At 41.1% G+C, this 20368-nt stretch overlaps 1 protein-coding gene across 1 annotated transcript in view; it reads left to right on the forward strand.

The window, feature by feature from the left end:
* Positions 1-6470, forward strand: part of MTPN (myotrophin) — a 57640-nt gene extending 51170 nt beyond the window's left edge. Inside the window, exon 4 of the mRNA XM_012465722.2 lies at positions 3205-6470. Within this exon, the coding sequence (XP_012321145.1) occupies positions 3205-3291 (87 nt within the window). The 3' untranslated portion in view covers positions 3292-6470. The remainder of the gene's footprint in view (positions 1-3204) is intronic.
* The last annotated feature ends 13898 nt before the right edge of the window (positions 6471-20368 follow it).

A 20368-nucleotide genomic window follows, 5' to 3' on the forward strand; every position in this document is an offset into this window, starting at 1 on the left:
AGATTAAAGTTATACCTCAAATATCAGCATGAGTATATTATTTAAAGCTATGGAAATAATTGAGACCTAAAAACAATTAAAAATTGTTTCTTCAAGGAAGGGATAAGGCCAAATATACTTAAATTCTTCAGTAACTGCATCAAGTACCAAAAAAAGTCATTTTAATATTCTTATCTGGGTTGATAAAACTGGTTCATCTTTGTTTTTTTTTAGAGAAACTGGTTTTACTTTATTAAATTTTCTCCCCTTTTTTTTTTTGAGACCAAGTCTTACTCGGTTTCCCAGGCTGGAGTGCAGTGTCACAATCTCAGCTCACTGCAACCTCCACCTGGATTAAAGTGATTCTCGCACCTCAGCCTCCAGATTAGCTGGGATTACAGGCGTGTGCCACCATATGAGGCTAATTTTTGTGTTTTTAGTAGAGTCAGGGTTTCACCATGTGACCAGGCTGGTCTCGAACTCCTGGCCTCAGGTGATCCACCCACCTAGGGCCTTCCAAAGTGCTGAGATTACAGCTGTGAACCACCTCACGTGGCCTTAAATTTATTCTTATATATTTTATCCTTTCTGATGCTATTACAAATGGAATTTTAAAATTACATTTTTAAATTGTGAACCTTTTATCATTATGAAATGTCCCTCCTTCTCTCTTTGTAATTTTTTTTTAATCTTAAGGCTTCTTTTGTCTGATATAAATATAATCACCCTAGTTCTCTTATAATTACTTAATTATTTTTATAGAAGTATATATATGTATACATCTTTAGAACAGAAGAGTAGAAGGAAACACTGTTTTCTTGTGTTTCAGTTGTATCTAATGTATAGAATTAAGAGTTTTCTGAGAAGTTTGCATCATAATTAGAAAAAAGCGACATATACATTTTTAAAATATTTTATCAGCTAAATACTTCTGGTTGCAAACAGCAGAGATAAGTCAACAAGCAGAAAAGGAATTTTTGAAAAGATACTGGCCTAGTTGCAGAATCGACAGGAAAAGCTGGGCACCAGGCTGAGAAGAGATTGAGCTGTGGCAACCTCAGTGCTCTGGGTAGCAGGAATTTCTCAGCTGTTTCAGCAAGGTGATGCCCCAGATATGAGCTCGAACTTCTTATGTTCTCTCTTTTGATCTCTTCAATCAAGATTCAAAATCTTGGAGAGAGTATTTCACTTGAGTTAAATAAATCTTTGAAATTTGGTGAGGAAAATAAGCATCTTGGTTTTGTAATCCTAGGACTATAAAGTAGAGGACACTGGGAATAGTTAAGAGGAGCAGAAATACAGTTATAATGAATGAGATCTATAAGTAAAAGGGTGGAATTGGAATGTTCTAACACAAAGAAATGATAAGGGCCGTGGTTTAATTATTACACATTGTATGCCTATATCAAAACCTCACATACCCCATCAATATATACAACTGTTATATACCCATAATAATTAAACTTTTGAAAACAGTAGGGGACAAATGATTCCCCAAGATGAAATTAGGGTGCTGCCATCAAATGCAGGGAAATAAACTCTGGTAGCCAAAAAGCAACAGAAGTTCACTACAATATGTAACTGTTAATGCAGGATTATAGTTTATAATGCCTGTCATAAAAATAACCATCAAAATTGAATACAGTTACCCCAATTATCACTTAACCATTGTGGTAGGACTCACAACATTGAATTGAAGTTCTCACACACTGACGTCTCTCCCACTGGACCCTGAATTCCATATCTTCCATGAAGCAGTTAAATTCATTTAGAAAATGAGAAAATAGAGACGTTTATAATGATACTGAGGAGGACTTTGTAATAATATGACACTTCCTAGAATGTCATCTCCTCCCTGGTTTACGTAAGCATCCTGTACATCCTTGTCAAGACTCAGCTCAGGCATTTTACCTCATCCTGAAAGGCTTTCTCCCTTATGCCCTCCTGCCACATCCTGTTCTGATGACAGGCCACTCATCCCTGTTACTGTTCTCTTCCTATGGCGTTGTATTGCTTGAGTTGTCTGACTCACATACCAGCCAGACTGGCAGACTCTGTCTTATTTTTCTTTGATTCTTTATACAGAATGTGCACGTTAAACATTCAGTAAGTATTTGTTGAGTGAATGGATGGATTTGCCAAAGAAAAGGGTAAAGCATCCCATGTAGAGCCCCCATGGATAAAGGCATGACACATGGCAGGAACAGGTGAGAAATTCTGTAGGATTAGAGCATGGAGAGGTTAGCCAGAGAAGAGACTGGTAATTTGACCAGTGTTGGCCTCTAAAGGACCATATATGCCAAGTTTAAACAATTCTGTAGGCCTGAGGAACAAGCAGAATGTGTGAGATTTGGCAAGGGGAGTGGGTCGGAACTCTAAAGACTGTGTGGTGAGTAAATACTGGCTGGGTCTAGAGCTGCTGAAGAGAACCCTCAGATGGTAGGCTGTTGTCTCTGAGAGTTAAAAGTCAGACCTGGTTTGGGAGCAGAAAAGTGCCTACCATGCACCTAGGCACTTTTCCAGGTGCTGGGAGTACAGCGGTGAACTGCTCCCATGGAACTTTCATCCAGAAAGGGCAGACAGATAAAACAACATACCTGCACAAAAGGGCACATACACACTCTCAAAACCAGAATGCCATGTTGCAGATAAAATGTTCCAAGACAGCACTCTTCAGGTTAAGTGTTCAGAGCAGTCTGGTGTCTGCACTGAATATTTCCCTACAGTATCACAGGGAACCTTCTTACAGTCCACCTGTCAGGCATTTACTGCTAAGTTTTTATAAGTAAAAGGACCAATACTATGTATGTTCTTGATGTATAATACTATGCACTCTACAAAAAATGTTTCAAATAAGAAAAAAATAATTTGTCACAGGAATACTTTAGCAAAGTGGTTTACTTTTTCCCCATTTCATACTGTGCATAGGGATATTATTTTTAAAGCCTAATTAGGTAAATATACGATAGAATAAATAAAAACCAGTCATTGCCTATGTTGATTTTGTAGCTTACAGTTCTTCGTGCCTGAAAAATAATGTGGCATTTTTACAACATTAATCCATAACCTTGCCAACTTGTTTTTCTGCAGAATAGACTCCACTAGTAAAGGAATTTTTAATTCTTGATGCAAACATTAACCTATGCCATGCGATCTAGTTTTACATTCTCTTCCCTTGAGTTGTGGGCTCAATTAATGATAAGGACCCTTTCCTCTCTTTTTCAGGGTGCTGATAAGACTGTGAAAGGCCCAGATGGACTGACCGCCTTTGAAGCCACTGACAACCAGGCAATCAAAGCTCTTCTCCAGTGATGGATGGACGGACTGATAACTTCGGAAGAATGACTCTCCTGTGGCCTCACACTGCTGCCTGTCTGTCTGTCACTCTCTTATCTGCCAGCTTCTTCAGCTAAATACTTTAAGAGGGGTGAGGGGAGAGAGAAATTCATAACAAATCAGACTACCAGGAAAAAAAAAAAAAAACCATGTTTTGGAGGAGGGGCTAAAGAATCATGATCAGGCTTTTACTGGGATTCCTGATCAAGTAAGCCTCTTTTCCCTTTCTAATAAAATATACACCTTATACCCAAGGGAGAGCAAAGACAAAATACACCAGTAACATTTGACCTTTTCAGCTCCCTAGCTAGTATATTAATTAGATTGTGTTGAAGGTCTGATTCTACAAAGGCCAACTCTACATATTTGGTAGCCCTAACTGTGTGAGCAGTAGCGGCTGCTGTGATGTAAACTTAGGGTGCTGAGATAAGCAATTAGCTCTAGCCTTCTGCCTTAAGAATGCACTCTACTGGGGATTTCCTGGCATAGTTAAGAGCGCTGCCTGTAAGGTTGGTGACCAAATCTTTCCTCAGTGACTTTAAGCTTTATGTGAAAGCTTAGTTAAGGTGAGGAGGGGCACACTCCTAAATTGCTGGATGACTGAACTTTGGATTTTCTCTCCCCTTTCACGTGGATTTCATGTCTCTTTAGATACAACTGACTAGTTTTATTTATAAAATCTTAAGTTTTGGAAGTCTAAAGGAGAAACCATTCCAGTATGCATATTTTTTTCTCCTCTAGATTCTTACATTTATATAGCATTGAAACACTTTCAAACTCCTGCTGGTAGTAAAAGGGGATTTAAAAATAGAATCATAGCCATAAGCCTGTTAGTATCATATAAAGAGAGAACAGTTATCTTAGTACCTATGGATTTTCTTTATTTGCTGTTTGAATGGATTGACCTCTGTTATGTGTGGAGAATTAAAGAACATTCTTTAGAATGCCTCTCTCAGACCCATCTTGGATGCTGATTACTTATCGCACCAAAGCTATCACTGGGGTGAGATTTACTGTTTGGACAAATTTAGCCCCATCCCTTCAAAAATACACTTGTAACCAGGTTTCCCAGAGTTGTTGATAGGCTTCTGATGAACATATGCCAACCCACCTGCATAATACGTTTTTGTTGCTTTTATGAATCGCATAAAGTGTGATGACTTCAAAATGTATTCTCTGTTCTTAGAATACAGTGCCCTAAAATGGTGTTCTTATGACCTGCAGATATTTACACATATTTCCAAATATTTATTTCATGAGCAGTACAGCTAATTAACATATATAAGCTTAAATTTTATATCATGCATTTGAAATATTAAGATTCCTTTGATTTGCCATCCATATAAACTTACTAAAAATATTGAGTTTTTTCTTAGCCAAGTCATGCAATAATTGAATGTACCTCAAATTTTAGAGAGGGGAGGATGGGTTAGGGACTGATACTCAGATTGTGGATAATCATTGAATTGATTTTTAAAGGCAACATAGCATTCTACAGCAGGGTTAAACTATTATCAAGAACAGTCACCCTGGTTAATAACAAGTTTTACTGATGAGTTGCTGATTGGTTGGTTGGCATGTGGGTGTGTGGGTGGATGTGTAGGTGTGTATGGGTGTGTGTGTGTATTTTTCCCCATGAGCCCTTTTTTTAATCCTGTGGCTTTTTCACTTACAACTAGCCTAACCCTGTAATTTTCCTACATCCGAGAAAACAATCACAAAGTAGTGGTTTAAATACTTTGTTGTATTTGGCTAATTTTGCTGTCTTAATGCAGCCTATTAGGAGTTGGGTTAAAAGTAATCAGTACTTTATTACATCACTGAACTAAAATATGGAGACATCCTCATTGAAAATGGAGGGCACTCTATCAGTCTATAACTATCAACGCAGTGCAACAGGGTGTTTTGATATCTTTGTTTTCACCTCTTGACATAATGCTATTTAAAGGCTTGAATTTTTCTCTTTACATAATTTTCACCTTTACTTTCAAAGTGTTTGTTGTAGTTGGCTATTGCAGAGAGTGCACTGTCCTATCATTCCTAAACCTGATCTGCTTTCTACATTCATGGTATGGAAACCATGTGATTCTTTGTACAGTTTATCCTGATGTTCTTTGTAATGCAGTAGAGGCTATTTCGCCTTCCCTCTTCTTTCTCAGCCTTTTTGTAAACCCCATAATTATGAAGCGATTGCTTGAGAAAATAACATATAAACATAGAATAGAATAGACTGACCAAGATGGTTCACAGTTTCTTTTTTTAACTAGGTTATTTATAATGTATTTCTGAACCACTTGGCAGACAAATTCACAACACTTAATGTTCATATTTTGAGTAAAGGAAGCTAAAACCATGTTTGCTTTTTGGTACTACATGCATTAGCGAAAAGTTAAGTAAGTTTTGTTCTCCTCTGAAGTAATAACTTAACATCTCAGAAAAAAAGCTTGCATGTTCTGTAGTTTTGTATTAAATCAGTCATTTCATATGCACTATATCAAGTTCAAACAGGTAGTTTACCTGTTTATAGTAGTGTACTAACAAGTTCTCCCTTGCAGCTTCAGACTGGTATCTATAGGCTTATAGTTCAAATACAGCACTTGAATATCCCAAGTAGTTCTTCTACGCATAGCTCACCTTTTTAAACCCAGTTAAGCATGGAGGAGAGGTAGTAGGTAGGTGCAATGTGTGGAAGCTGCAAACAAGTAGACCTTTTATTCATTGATTTATTTTCCCAAGTAATGGATTTTAAATCTATATGTATCTATCTGATTTTTTTTCTAAAATTTCAGTTGAGCTGCTGTTTTCTTCCATGCAATATTGTATACTCAATTGTGTATAGAAGAAGCTGGTGAGAGTGCCCTCCTACATAAATAAGCAATTGCAGTGTTTTGCATGCAAAATATAAAAAATTTAAATTGTCCTGATTCTATTTTGTAAATGGAGAAACAATCATATCTTTCTAAGCAGTAATGGAGGAAGACTAGTGCTTTGTGCATTTTGATATATTTGAGTTCATTTTTTCCACAATGTCATACTTTTGACGCAATTGGGTTTCTCATAAGTATCCTAGTTCATGTACATCCGAATGCTAAATAATATTGTGTTTAAGTTTTGTGTTGCAAGAACAAATGGAATAAACTTGAATTGTGCTACAACTAATGTGTCAGCAGCATTTTTCTCCCTCAATTATCACTTTTCCTTTTGTAGTCATCTCTACAACTATACCAGAAGCTTGATTGACTCAAACTTTTCATCTAAATTAATTTATCCCACTTCTAGAAAAAAATGAGTGGGAGGAAAATCAAACAAAGATTTAATGGAAATAAACCTTTCTAGTCTTTGAAAGGATTTGCTTTAGTGCCAGTCTCCTGATATAAATTGTTTTTACTATAATTTCAGTAATACTCCTGGCTGACTGGGAGCAAGGTATAGCCAACACATTCCAGAGCGTCGGGATCTTCAGCAGGGTTGAGGAAAATGGAGTTGGAGTTAAACCTCTTTGATCCTTTTATTGCTCATCTAAGTTGCTCCACATTTCATGTAGATCTGCATTTCCCAAACTCAACCACAAGGTCTTTTTTACAGTGTAATTTTTGGGATGAATGATCACTTTGAACCTTAAAACTGAACATTAAATATGAAATTAGTTTGTGTTGTAATCTTGTCAACACCAGAAGACTATTTAGAAAAAAATATGTGCAGATGCTAAGTTATAGCAAAAGTTGTATTTGACTGAAGTATAAATGGGGACCATGTGTGGCTTTAGGTGGAAGTGTTTACAGAAATTTTTTTAAGTTCTCATTTTAAGAATTGGAGTCTAGGACTGGTGCAGTGGCTCACACCTGTAATCCAAGCACTTTGGGAGGCTGAGGCAAGGAAGATCTCTTAAGCCTAGGAGTTTGAGACCAGCCTGGGCAACAGAGGGAGACTGGGTCTCTACAAAAAGTTAAAAAACAATTAGCCAGGTACGGTGGTACGTGCCTGTAGACCCAGCTACTTGGGAGGCTGAAGTGGGAGGATTGCTTGAGCCTGGGAGGTTTGAGGCTACAGTGAGCTTTTGTTTTCTAGGCAACAAAGCGAGACCCAGGCTCAAAAAGAAAAACGAATTGGGGTTTCTAAAGAAAGTTTAAATCTAGTTAAGTATGTTTTAAAGGGAACAGAGTCCCCTTATATAGTGAAGAACAGACCAGCATATGTGGATAGAAGGCACACATCTGGTGGAAAGAAAGCCTAAAGGGGAACTTTGCAATTAGAGAACAACTATCATAGAACTTCCATGCAGCACAGTATGCCAGACCACCGTAAGATTGTTTTCCTCTTTCTGTAAAATCAGTGATTTGCAAAATGTGGTCTCTACACCAGCATCGCCATAACCTGGAAACTTGATGAAAATGCAAACTTTTGGACCCTAGCCAAGACCTACTGAATCAAACTCAGGCTGGACCCTGCAGTCTATGTTGTAACAAGCCCTCTAGGTGATTCTGATGCACACTGAAGTTTGAGGACCAATGAATAAGACCATAAGAAGCAAGAAATAGTCAAATAGCCTATAAAGAGATGTCATTGGGCATGACTTCCTGAAGAGAAAGTAAATGGAAGTTTGTAACACGTGAAATGCAGCAAAACTGGCCAAGTCTTGAAGCTCCAGACGCCCAAGAAAATCTTAAAATGAGCTTCAAAGATATGTTCTGGCCAAAAGAAGTTACAGTAAAATGTAACAATGGTTCCAAAAACGTAACATTGGTGAAAATTACCCTTCATTATTCTTAGGGATTTTTTTCCCCCGTAATGTCCCCAGAGCTGGATTCCTGAGACTCAAACCTTACCCTGACCTTACCTTTCCTTGAATTCCAAAATAAAGTAGAGAGTGGAAGCCGGGCGCAGTGGCTCACGCCTGTAATTCCAACACTTTGGGAAGCTGAGTTGGGCAGATCACTTGAGGTCAGGAGTTTGAGACAGCCTGGCCAACATGGGAAAACCCCATCTCTACTAATAATACAAAAATTAGCTGGGCGTGATGGCGCACACCTGTAGCCCCAGCCACTTGGGAGGCTGAGGCACAAGAATCACTTGAACCCAGGAGGCAGAGGTTGCAGTGAGTCAAGATTGATTGTTCCACTGCACCCCAGCCTGGGTGACAGAGTGAAACTGTGTCTCAAAAAAGAAAATAAAACGTGGAGGGTGGGGAGAGACATGCAAAGAATTCTCAGGACCTATGGCATGAACTGCAGTCTCATGCTTCCTACATGCAGGTCACTGTGGGGTACAGGACTGGTCGGCAGAGCCACTTTGTGGGGAGGCCGAAGGCTGCTTTCTCAGCCTACTGCCCCGCTCATCGTCACAGTGTGCTGTGAAGATGGATTCCTGCTGCAGTGCGTGTGCTGCTGGCTTGGGAACACCAGCCTTGGGGCCAGGTTCCATGGAGTGGAGTGTCCCAATTCCTCTGCACAGCAGAGTGACTTTTGCCCTCTGTTTTTCTTTATGAGTGGCCACTCATCCTATCCAACTAACCATGTCCCCTGTCAGGTCAATCATCTTCCCCAGATACCAGCCAGATCATCACACATCAGCCACAGGATATTTTTCTTCAAGGCTTTTACTTCCTTGAACTATGATTGCTGATTGAGAAGAGAATTTAACAGCAGCTTTAATAGCACCTGGCCCATGATAGACATTTCACTCTTCTTGTTCTCAATGACGATATAAAACCATTATACAGTAAAATGTGAAAACAGCTTTGATTCAGTAAATCCCGCCCTAGAAAAGACTGTTATAACAGCCATGAGGCTACCTGTGTCCATGTACCCAAATATTGACCACGGAGCCTCATAAGTACTACTGATACTGACTGCAAACCCAAATCAATGAAGTGAAGACAAATATCACAGAGTCACAACAATTGACTGAGGAAATGCTGACCATGGGGTCAAATGCAGGTCACTGTGAGCCATCGTGGCACATACTCAGACACAGCTATACATGACGTAGCAAAACAAAGCATTGTCCAGCCACTCTAGCAACTTCTATGATTCAGCAGCTGCAGCAGCGAGGATGGTCTTACACTGTTTTGATAGAACTGGGAGTCACATGTCTGGCAACACGCATAGCAACAGCATCTTGTCACACAAAGGAAAATAATACATAGACAATTCCTAGCCACCAGAGGCTGGTTGTGAGAATACTACTAGGGAACTAAAGTTTTTTAGAAGAAGCCATATTTTTCTAAAGTTTTACATACAAATCTGGAAGTGTCTTGTATACCTATATTTTCTTTCTGGTATCTAATAATGTTTCAGATGTTTATACATGTCCCCTGTGGCAAGCTACCAAATCTAACTACGTCGCCACTGCTTTGTGATTTGCTAGTCAAATCAGTAGGCTTGAAAGTCTTCAGAGCTCAAAACTAATTTATAGTAATTTTTCGATTAAAAGTTCGTGAATTAGACCACAACACTATGAACCTGGAAACTCTGTAACATAACCATTCTCATTCAAAATTATCACTTAAGGGAGTTAGAGTTTTATGACATTTTGATGTTTGTTTCACCATTTTAATTGAACATTTACTATGATCTAGGGACCATTCTAAATATTTTATGTGAACTCATTTGATCTTCTGAATAATCCTGTGAGGTGGGAATATTGCCATCCCTATTTTTAGATGATCAAACTAAAAAGAGAGGTTAAGTGAATTGTTTGTGGTCACACAACTAGTTAGTGATAAAGTCAGGCAGTCTAGCTCTAAAGTTTGTGCTTTCTACACTTATATTACCTCTCCAACTCTCACTGAACCAACTAATTACATTTTACTCTATGAACACAGCTTTTCCTAAGACTCTTTAAAAGATACTTGGAAAATGTTTTATGGACTTGTTTATGATTTTAAACAATTAGGTGAAAAATCTTATGCATCAATCTTGATGAAATCAGATTCTATAAAGATGACATTTAATTTTCAAGTTTGAGAAATAGCAATACTTTAGTGTAATAAACAATTTTTTGACAGTCTAGAAAATTATGATATGATCAAGAATTGACAAATCATGGTCCACAGGCCAAATCTAGCCCATTTTCTGTTTTTGTAAATAAAGTTTTATTGGAATACAGCCATGCTCATTCACTTACATATTACCAACAGCTGCTTCCACACTTCAACAGCAAAGGTGAGTAGTTGCAACAGATACTGTAGTTCATGAAGCCCAAAATAGTTATTATCTGTCTCTTCACAGGAAAAAGTTTGCCAGCCCTCAGATATAGATGTTTAGAGGGCCTAGGTTGAGAAATACTCCCAAGGATTGGCCAGCACCTCATTACAGAGGGGTTAGCAAAATCATGAAAGAATGTAATGAGTTAGTTGAAGCAAATCAAAGGCCAAACCCGTTAATAATACACCTCTCTTTATGCCTGTAGTAGACAGTTGCAATAATGGTCCCCAGTGAATCATGCCTATGAGTATCTGTTCCTTACATAATCTTTTTGTATCTTCACTCTTGATCTTGGCCATGTGACTTGCTTGGCCCATCAAACATGAAGCTAAAAGAAGCTTGACAAGTGCTTCCTCACTGGGGTTTGACTTCTTGGATCTTAGCATGGAACGAAAGCTGGAGTCATACTGCAGAAGAGGCCACATAAAGAACTGAGGTGTCCCAGCCAACAGCCCCAGCTAACCACTGGACATATAAGTGGGGTCATCCTGAACCATCTAGCCTCAGTCAATCCCCCAGATAACTGCAGCAGCATGAGTGACCCCAGGTGAGACCAGGAGGAGAATCAACAGCTGAACTCAGTTCAAACTGCAGACCATGAACAAATACAAAGAGGTGATTTTAAGCCACGAGATTTAGGCACAGTTTTTTACGCAACAATAGATACCTGACACCGCACCCTAGCTGGTGGACATCTGATGAGGAATTAGGAGCATCATCTATGGACAGGAAAATATGTCTAAATATTAATAATGATTTAAAAAATGGTACCCATGAGATACCAAGCAAATACCATTAAGGACCCAGGATTTCCTTTTCTTTAAACTCTTGAAGGAAAGAAAAATAGACTAAATAACAAAAACCTTTGTCTTCTATCTAGGAATGGTTAGGTCCTGTAAATAATCAACTCTTGTGTTTGTTTCTATAGCATCCTTTTTATCCCTTTCTATCTGCCCAGACAGAATAGTCTCTCACATCCTTGTAGGTTTTTCTTTCTGCTTGCTGGATGATTCAAAGGCTAATGGGGATTTGCTGGTGATATGACTTGGCTATGTCCCCAACCAAATCTCATCTTGAATTGTAGCTCCCATAATTCCCATGTGTTGTGGGAGGGTCCCAGTGGGAGATAATTGAATCATGGGAGCTGTTTCCATACCATTCTTATGGTAGTGAATAAGTCTCATGAGAGCTAATGGTTTTATAAGGGGTTTCCCCTTTCACTTGGCTCTCATTCTCTCTCGCCTCCACCATGTAAGACATGCCTTTCACCTTTCACTATGATTGTGAGGCCTTCCCAGCCACATGGAACTGTGATTCCATTAAATCTCTTTTTTTCTTTATAAATTATCCAGTCTCGGGTATGTCTTTATCAGCAGCATGAAAATAGACTAATACAGCTGGTATGAGCCAAGTAACTGACAAGGCAGTGACTTTAAAGCCAATTATTATAGTAATGAGAAAAGGTTGTGGCTTAAATAGCAGTTGAGGGGTGCAAAGAGGGGGCAGCACAGTGTGGAATAAAACCGAGCCACAGTGCTAACATCTTTGCCAAGAGTCCCATGCTAACCACAGATCAAGCCTGTTGGTCTTCCTGCTAGAGCAGGAGAAGGCAAGGGAGGCTTGTCCATGGCCAGCAAGGTGTGAGCATGCAGGCGGCATCCTGAGCAGTGCAGCAGCATGGGGTCCCTCACACTTCATGCTTTCACTTCATCTCAGCACTTCCTCTCTCAACTCAGACCTGTGCAGTCATTTCAAAGCAGCTCTCTTGAGGCCCATACTAGCCCACAGTCACCCCAGAAGCTAAAAACTGCCTCCAGGTTCAGGACTGAGAAGGGTGAGAGAAGTTAAAGGGCAGGGAAAGGAAAGGAATGATTTGTGGAACATAAATAATAAAGAGAACCAAAATATCTACTAGATACCTGGAGAATACAGCTACAAAACAAACTTGGGCCATTTCAGCTTGTAATGCATTTAATGGAGGTGGACAGTGAGGACAGGCAGCCTCTCCATTGTAAGCTCATTCATTCATTCAACAAATATTCATGGCTGGGTACAGTGACTCACACCTGCAATCCCAGCACTTTGGGAGGCCAAGTCAGGTGGATCAGTTGAGCCCAGGAGTTCAAGACCACCCTGGGAAACACAGTGAAACTCAGTCTTTACAAAATAAAAAAAATAGAGCTGGATGTGGTGGTGTGCACCTTTGGTTTCAGCTATAGGGGAGGCCAAGGCAGGAGGATTACTTGAGCCTGGGAGGCAGAGGTTGCTGTGAGCCAAGACTGCACAACTGCACTCTAGTCTGGGCAACAGAGTAAGATTCTGTCTCAAATAAAAAAAGAAAGAAAAAGAGAAATATCCATGGAGTATCTAAATGTGTGCCATGCCCCATTTTGGCACTATAGATGTTGCAATAAATATAGCATTTCTGACATAACTCCTGCCGTGAAGGGCTTATTTCCTAGTAGGGAGAGGGAAAAAAATGTCTATTTGTGAATAAAATAATTACAAGTCTTGATGTGTGCTGGAAGGAAACAGTCAAACTAGATGGGATGGCGGAGAGGAGCCACTTGCTCTTGGAGGTAAGTGCCTATGTCTTCCTCAGGTGTGTGCCTCTCACAGGGTTTGCATTTGAATTCAACGTTGTAGCCTCAGAAAGCTAAACTCCACATGGTTAGATCTTTTCCACATTTCAATTTATGGGATTGCAACATTGATGCAGGTTGAGCCACGGGAGGGAAGGTGGCAGATGGCAGCAGCACTGGGACCAGAGGAAAGGTTAAGCAAGCCTTTGGGGAATGACTGGGCCTTGCTAGTGCACCTTCTGCAGGGTGGCCCAGGAAGCAAGTTCCCCAGCTCTCTGTGCTGTGGTGCTCCCACTCATCAGGGGCCAGAAGTGAGTCCTCACCCTGACAGGTTCTACTCCAGAGCTCTCTAACTGGACTGCCCTCATGGGACCACACAGGAGACAGAAGCCCAGCTCTCCCAAGTCTCTGCAGTGACCTAAGAATGCTTCAGATCCAGGAAGAGAGCTCCACCTGCATTCACTCTCCTTACTAAACAGGAACATGATCCCCGGGCTTTATCACACCAAGAAGCTGTGTTTTCCAATATCTCCTTATCTCCCTAAGCACAGGAGTAATAGAGATTGGTTTTCATTTTATTCTGACTACTTCCTTTTCTTTTTGAATGTACCATTACATAAATCCTATAGTTCATCTTGTTCCATAGCTATGAGTTTAAATCTTGTTTCATGTCATTATTAGCAATTCTTTCCATAATGGTAATAATCAATAAAAATTCCAATTAAAACCTGGACAGCTGCCACCCCACAACCACAGCCAGGGGAAGGTATTGCTGTGGTTTTTGATGGTGCTGAGGAGAACAAGGAATTCCTTTCTGAGGATAACCAAACCAAATGCAGAATGTTTTGGTTGTGTGACTCAGGTAGGTTAACTTTTAAAAGTTTAAAAACTCCTTTATTTCAGAAGGTTGAAAGGGCATAACTTCAAAAGGAAGTTTAACTGGTTAAAAATTAGGGAGTTTTTAATGCAGCATGTTGGCAGAGACAAAATAAGAAAGAAAAAAAGAAAACAAAAAAAAAGTAGGGAGTTTTTTTCAAAAAAATTACATACCACTGGCCCAGAACATTCTCATTTGATGTAATTTATTTCCATTTTCCTGAAATATTCATTATTTTTATTATGAAAGTCAAATACATGACTTAATATGCCTGCTAAGTTAGGAAGGATTGAACAAAGAGAAAGTATCTTTGTTTATTATTATTTTTCTCTTGCCACAGTTCTTTATTTGGGTTAAGGCTTGCCTCGTGTTTCCTGACACATTTTTAGGAAAGGATTATGTTTAGAGTTTTGCCACGTAAGGAATCAACCTGACAACCTTTTTGCCAAAAATCACGTCTGTATTTTGCTCCCTGTTTCTCTCTGAAGTTGCCTGCTTGTGAAGGAGAAAGCATATGTATGCTTTCATAAGGGTGTGGGATCGTTATGTCAAAGGGGATGATGTGGAAAGGAAGCAGATTCCAAATACAGGATGCTGGGCTGCAAGAGGTGCACTCAGGCTGGCCGCTAAGGAGGGGCACTTCCTTCCTCCCCACCGTGTTATGTTCTCCCCTGCATACATTGAGAGACGTCAGTCCTTAGCACACAAACGAACTTGCATCCTTAAACTTGTCCATGTTTCCTGTGCTCACAGTTGGCTGAGTTGTAAAGTGTTTCCCAGAGGCCCAGAGACCATTCTGACACCAGCAACTATACCTATATCCATCTGTGTTAGTCTGTTCTCACACTGCTATAAAGATACTACTCAAGCCTGGGTAATTTATAAAGGAAAGAGTTTTAATTGACTCACAGTTCCACATGGCTGGGGTGGCCACAGGAAACTTACAATCGTGGAGGAAGGTGAAGGGGAAGCAAAGACCTTCACAACATGGCAGGAGAGAGAAAGAGGAACAGCCAAACCCTTATAAAACCATCAGATTGCGTGAGAACTCACTCATTATCATGAGAACAGCATGGGGGAACCACCCACATGATCCAGTGTCTTCCCACCTGGTCCCTCCCTCAACACATGGGAATTACAATTTGAGATGAGATTTGGGTGGGCACACAGAGCCAAACCGTATCACCATCCAACGGAAATATAAAGATTCTCATTGTCCTCTGCTTCCCTCTCCTGAAGAAGCTTAATGGGTCTAATAAGGTATAATTAAGATCACCCAGACCTCCACAGAATAATCCAAGAGCTTGATGAGCAGTACCAGTGAGCCCAATTTCAGCTAGACTTAATGTATTAGTCCGTTCTTATGCTGCTAACAAAGACATAACCAAGACAGTAATTTATAAAGGAAAGAGGTTTCATGGACTCACAGTTCCACATGGGGAGACCTCACAATCATGGTGGAAGACAAAGGAAGAACAAAGGAATGTCTTACATGGCAGCAGGCAAGAGGGTACATGCAGAGGAACCCCCCCTTTATAAAACCATCAGCTCTCATGAGACTTACTCACTTTCACAAGAACAGCATGGGGAAAACCTGCCCCCATGATTCAGTTACCTCCCACTGGGTCCCTCCCATGACACATGGGAATTATGGGAGTTATAATTCAAGACAAGATTTGAGTGGGGACACAACCAAACTATATCACTTACTAAAGGAGTCAAGCATGTTTAGGGATAATCAGGCAAGAAGAAACTGCTGAGAGCCTTGACATCACATCGATTTTGGAGCACAAAAAGAAAAGGTATGAAGTGATTTCAAGATATTTACAGATGAGCAATCTGTTTCAAGAAAGCAGTTGTGCTAGGTTTTAGGAGATCTAAAAGCACCCTGTTTCCAATCCCAACAAATGAGGGTTCTAGGAGTGTGGAGGCATGAACAAAAATATCCCAGAAACAAGAATGTTGGGCCAGCCTGAAATCATCCTCCTGCATCCCAACTGCTAAGGCACTTTTATCTAATTCTTAAGGAGACAATCCCCACCAAAAAAGCCCATCACACCCTCAACAAATGTGCATTATGTTATGACAGAAGTCTTGCCCCCACTGGAAAAAGAAGTTGTGCACAGCTAGGAGAGTTTCCAACACAGATGCTCTAAATCAAAACTGGAAACAGTGACCCAAATGCCAGATAGGGATGCAGGCGACAACTCAAGGGCTTGTCACTGGGCTTAACTACCACTTCCAGGGGAAGATTCCCACAACCTCATCTTTCTTGAAACCTTACCCACACTCTGGGCCCTTACCTCCAACTATCTTCTTTTTTGGCCCTTTTTTTTTTTTTTTCTGAGACAGATTCTTGCTCTGTTGCCCAGGCTGGGGTGCAATGGCATGATCTTGGCTCACTGCAACCTCTGCCTCCTGGGTTCAAGTGATTCTCATGCCTCAGCATCCAGAGTAGATGGGACTACAGGTACGTGCCACCACACCCAGCTAATTTTTTTGTACTTTTAGTAGACGGGGTTTCACCATGTTAGCCAGAATGGTCTCCATCTCCTCACATCATGATCCACCTGCCTCAGTCTCCCAAAGCGCTGGGATTATAGGCATGAGCCACCTTGCCTGGCCACCTCCAATACTTTCTACATCCAAAGCTAAACTTGCAATTCTCACAGCCCTCCTACTTACACAAAGGAAATGTTTCTTTCCTTCTGAATGTAATGCTTACTAAATTAATTGAATGTATGTCACAGTATCATTGTTTTAATCACAGAGATTTAAAACCTGTATTTCACCTGTGACTACTCTCTTAGTTTCACTTTCTCCTGCAGGCATTTCTTCCCCCTATAACCCACCCCCCGCCATGGCCAAGCTCACCTCTCTATTCACATTGCTGCCCCACCCCAGCAGGAAGTCCTTCCCACTCCAGTCATCAGCATTCTCCACTCAGACTAATCTCACCAACATCCCACTTTCACCAACTTACTCTTGCTATGGGTTGAATCGTGCCCCACAAAAAGATCCGTTGAAGTCCTAGGCCCCAGTCCCTCAGAATGTGAAGTTATTTGGAAATAGGGTGGTTGCCGATATAATTATCAAGATGAGGTCATACTGGAGAAGGGTGAGCTCCTACTCCAACACGACTTGAGTTCTTATCAGAAGTCAATGTGAAGATAGGAAAGACACCATGTGAAGATGGAGGCGGAGACTGGAGCAATGCAACTGCAAGCCAAGGAATGTGAAGGACTGACGGTCACCACCAGAAGCTGGGAAGAGGCAAAGAAGGATGCCACCCAGAGCCTTGGGGAGCGTGGCCCTGCTGACACCTTGATCCCGACTTCTGGCCTTCAGAACTGTGAGACGACATGTTTCCATTGTATTAAGCCCCCTAGGTTTGGTTTTTTGTTACGGCAGCCCCGAGAATCTAACGCATCCCCCTTCCTTTCTAAACCTTCAGTGGCTGCCTATCCCCCGTAGTGTCACGTTCAATTCTTTGGCCTGGTTCTGGAGGCCCTGCCCTCTCCCATCTCACCCCCTCTTTACAAATACATCTCTCACTATTTCCTCATGACCATCTCCAAACTCTAGCTCGCACTTTCCTCTCCCTTCTTCAAAGTCCTGCTGCCTCTGTCTCCATTAAAATGTCTTTCTACCATATCAAGTATGTTTCTTTCTGCCTTTCTGCCTTCCCTATCAATCCATACACCCTTTGAAAAATGGGCTATGAATTACTTTTAGTTTCAATCTCCCGTGAGTACACAAATACTCTAAAAGTACTCACAGATGACTTGATCCACTAGCCTTTGCACAAACGTTGCCCTAATGCCTGGGTCAACCGCGAACTACATGCCAGGGACTGTTGCTCTAATCTTTGTGTCCCTGGTGCCCAGTCCAGTGTCTGGCATTTTGTGGACATCCAATAAAGGCTTTTAATTCACTTAGTTTATTTTTAAAATCTAGCCTCAGGTATAAGTTCTGGGTCCCTCCCAGGTAACACCATATCTGCCTTCTTTTAAATAACTTGCTAATGAAAATTCTTCAAGTTCTTCAGACAAAAGTAGCTTAAAAGGGGTTGGGGGAGACCCAGAGTCTTGGGGAGCATGGCCCTTCCAACACCTTGATTCCTGACTTCTGGCCTCCAGAACTATGAGACAACATGTTTCCATTGTATTAAGCCACCCAGGTTGTGGTATTTTGTTATGGCAGTCCCGAGAATCTAATGCATCCCCCCTTCTTTCCAATATCATTCTCTTTCTCTGACTTATAAATCATTAGGAGGGCCAGGCCCAAAGCCCCAGGGAGCCTTATTAGTCTGTATGACCCATCCGAACTGAGAGCCCTCCTCCCAGTGATCAGCTTCCTGTTTATTAATACATGACAGGCTTGTCCTTCACCCCCATCATTACCTGTGCTTCCAGAGCCCTTTGAAAGCATAAATAAATGATAGCTGGCTAGTCTCCTTTCTTCAGGACTTTGTCAGTGCTGAGAATCCTGACAGCTTGCCAAGACATGATTTGTCACTACAAATGCCAAGTGGGAGAGCCCCTGTCCTCTCCTATTCATAAGAGATACTTGATAATTCAAAGTGCCAGCTCCTTCCAACAGAGTCAGACAGACTAATGTGCTGTCACAAGTCTCCAGGAAAGAGAGTCGCACAGTGTGCTTTTCAAATAGCCCAAGACTTAGCAGGGTGGAGGACCTTTGCTCAGCAGGTAAGCCATTCAGATCCCCAAGGTGCCAGTGCCCAGAGAGCCCACAGGGGCTGCAGCAGGACTTGGGGGCATCAGAATTCAGCAAGGGGAACAGAAGATGGTCACCACTGTTCCAATTCTGTCATTTGCCCCTTTTCCTCCCACCTCGCCTCTTCTTCCTCCATCTCCAAAGCTGGGAATGAGCGTCCCTGATAGATGTATTCCCTTGGTTTTGACCTGAACCTTCAGAATGCAAATGCTCTGACCATCCACTAGATGTTAGAGGGTTGGGATGGAGAAAAGGCATGCAGTGTGGGGGAATCCAACCTTGTAAGGTGGTCAGAAACCAAAGAAGAAAGGAAGTATAGATTATCCAAAGTTTATAGTTGATCAAATGCGCTTGAGAAAGAAGAGAGAGTAGAAATCAATCAAGGGACCAGAATTATAGGAGTAGGTCAAGTCTAGGACAGACTGTTACAGGGAATCTCATTTTAAAAAGTGGATATCAAGGCCTATGTGGGCTCAGAATAAGTAATTGAAGGATTCCCTAGATATTTTTGCCAATATTCTGTCCTCAGCAACTTTCTAGCTCAAAATACTCACACACTTTGCACATTCCCAAAAGAAAGAACGGAAGAGGGCTCCTCTCTGTGTGGGAAATGGAAAAAGTAGGCTTAAGGGTAGACTTACCCTTAGGGAATTGTGTGAGTAAGATAGGACAGCTGCAGATGATCACCCACTTCCTCTTTCTCTTTAATGTCCCCATCTTACCCCCAAGGCCATGGCTGGCCTCAGCCCTGGGCTGCTCCTCTCCTTTATCACAGGGAACCTACTTCAACTTAGTGTTATATCATCACATCATCCTATAATCAGGCATGGCTCCATTTTAACAGGAGACTCCAACACTTTCCAGATTTAGCAGTCTGTCTCTGAGGTAGCTCGAGTGTATCAGGATGACTTGGTTTCAATCACACAAGTTTATAGGAGTCCCAGAATTCTAGAAACTATATGGCTGGTGGGAGCAAAAAGAACAAAAAAATAGAGGGGGAAAATGTTCCTTGATCAGTGGCACCCCAGTAGCTATGAGCACACCCAGCACCCCAATCTTGGTTTCTAAACCAAGTATCTTATGCCCAAAAGTAAGGAAGTGCTCAAAAATGGATGAGACCCTCTTAAAAGGGCATAAAAAACAACCTGAAAGGGCTCATAAAGGCCAAAGGTCAAATAATTTTCACAATAAAATAAGTAACAATACTGAATTATAATGCATAGTATTTAAAAAATTAGGCTGACACGAAAGTAATTGTGGTTTTTGAATACATGAATCTATTCTGATATAAATAAGAAAACTAAGAAAATTAGCAATAAGACATAGCTCTTCCTTACAAAAGAATTTCATTTAATAAATAAAGAAGAGGCCGGGCATGGTGGCTCATGTCTGTAATCCTAGCACTTTGGGAGGCCAAGGTGGGCGGATCACAAGGTCAGGAGATGGAGACCATCCTGGCTAACATAGTGAAACCCTGTCTCCACTAAAAATACAAAAAATTAGCTGGGCATGGTGGCATACACCTGTAGTCCCAATTACTTGGGAGGCTGAGGCCGGAGAATCGCTTGAACCCAGAAAGCAGAGGTTGCAGTGAGCCAAGATCACATCACTGCACTCCAGCTTGGGTGACAGCAAGACTACATCTCAGAAAC

The sequence above is a fragment of the Aotus nancymaae genome, unplaced genomic scaffold (assembly GCF_030222135.1).
Source record: "Aotus nancymaae isolate 86718 unplaced genomic scaffold, 86718_ANA_hifiasm-v0.15.2.pri h1tg000002l, whole genome shotgun sequence".
NCBI lineage: Eukaryota > Metazoa > Chordata > Mammalia > Primates > Aotidae > Aotus > Aotus nancymaae.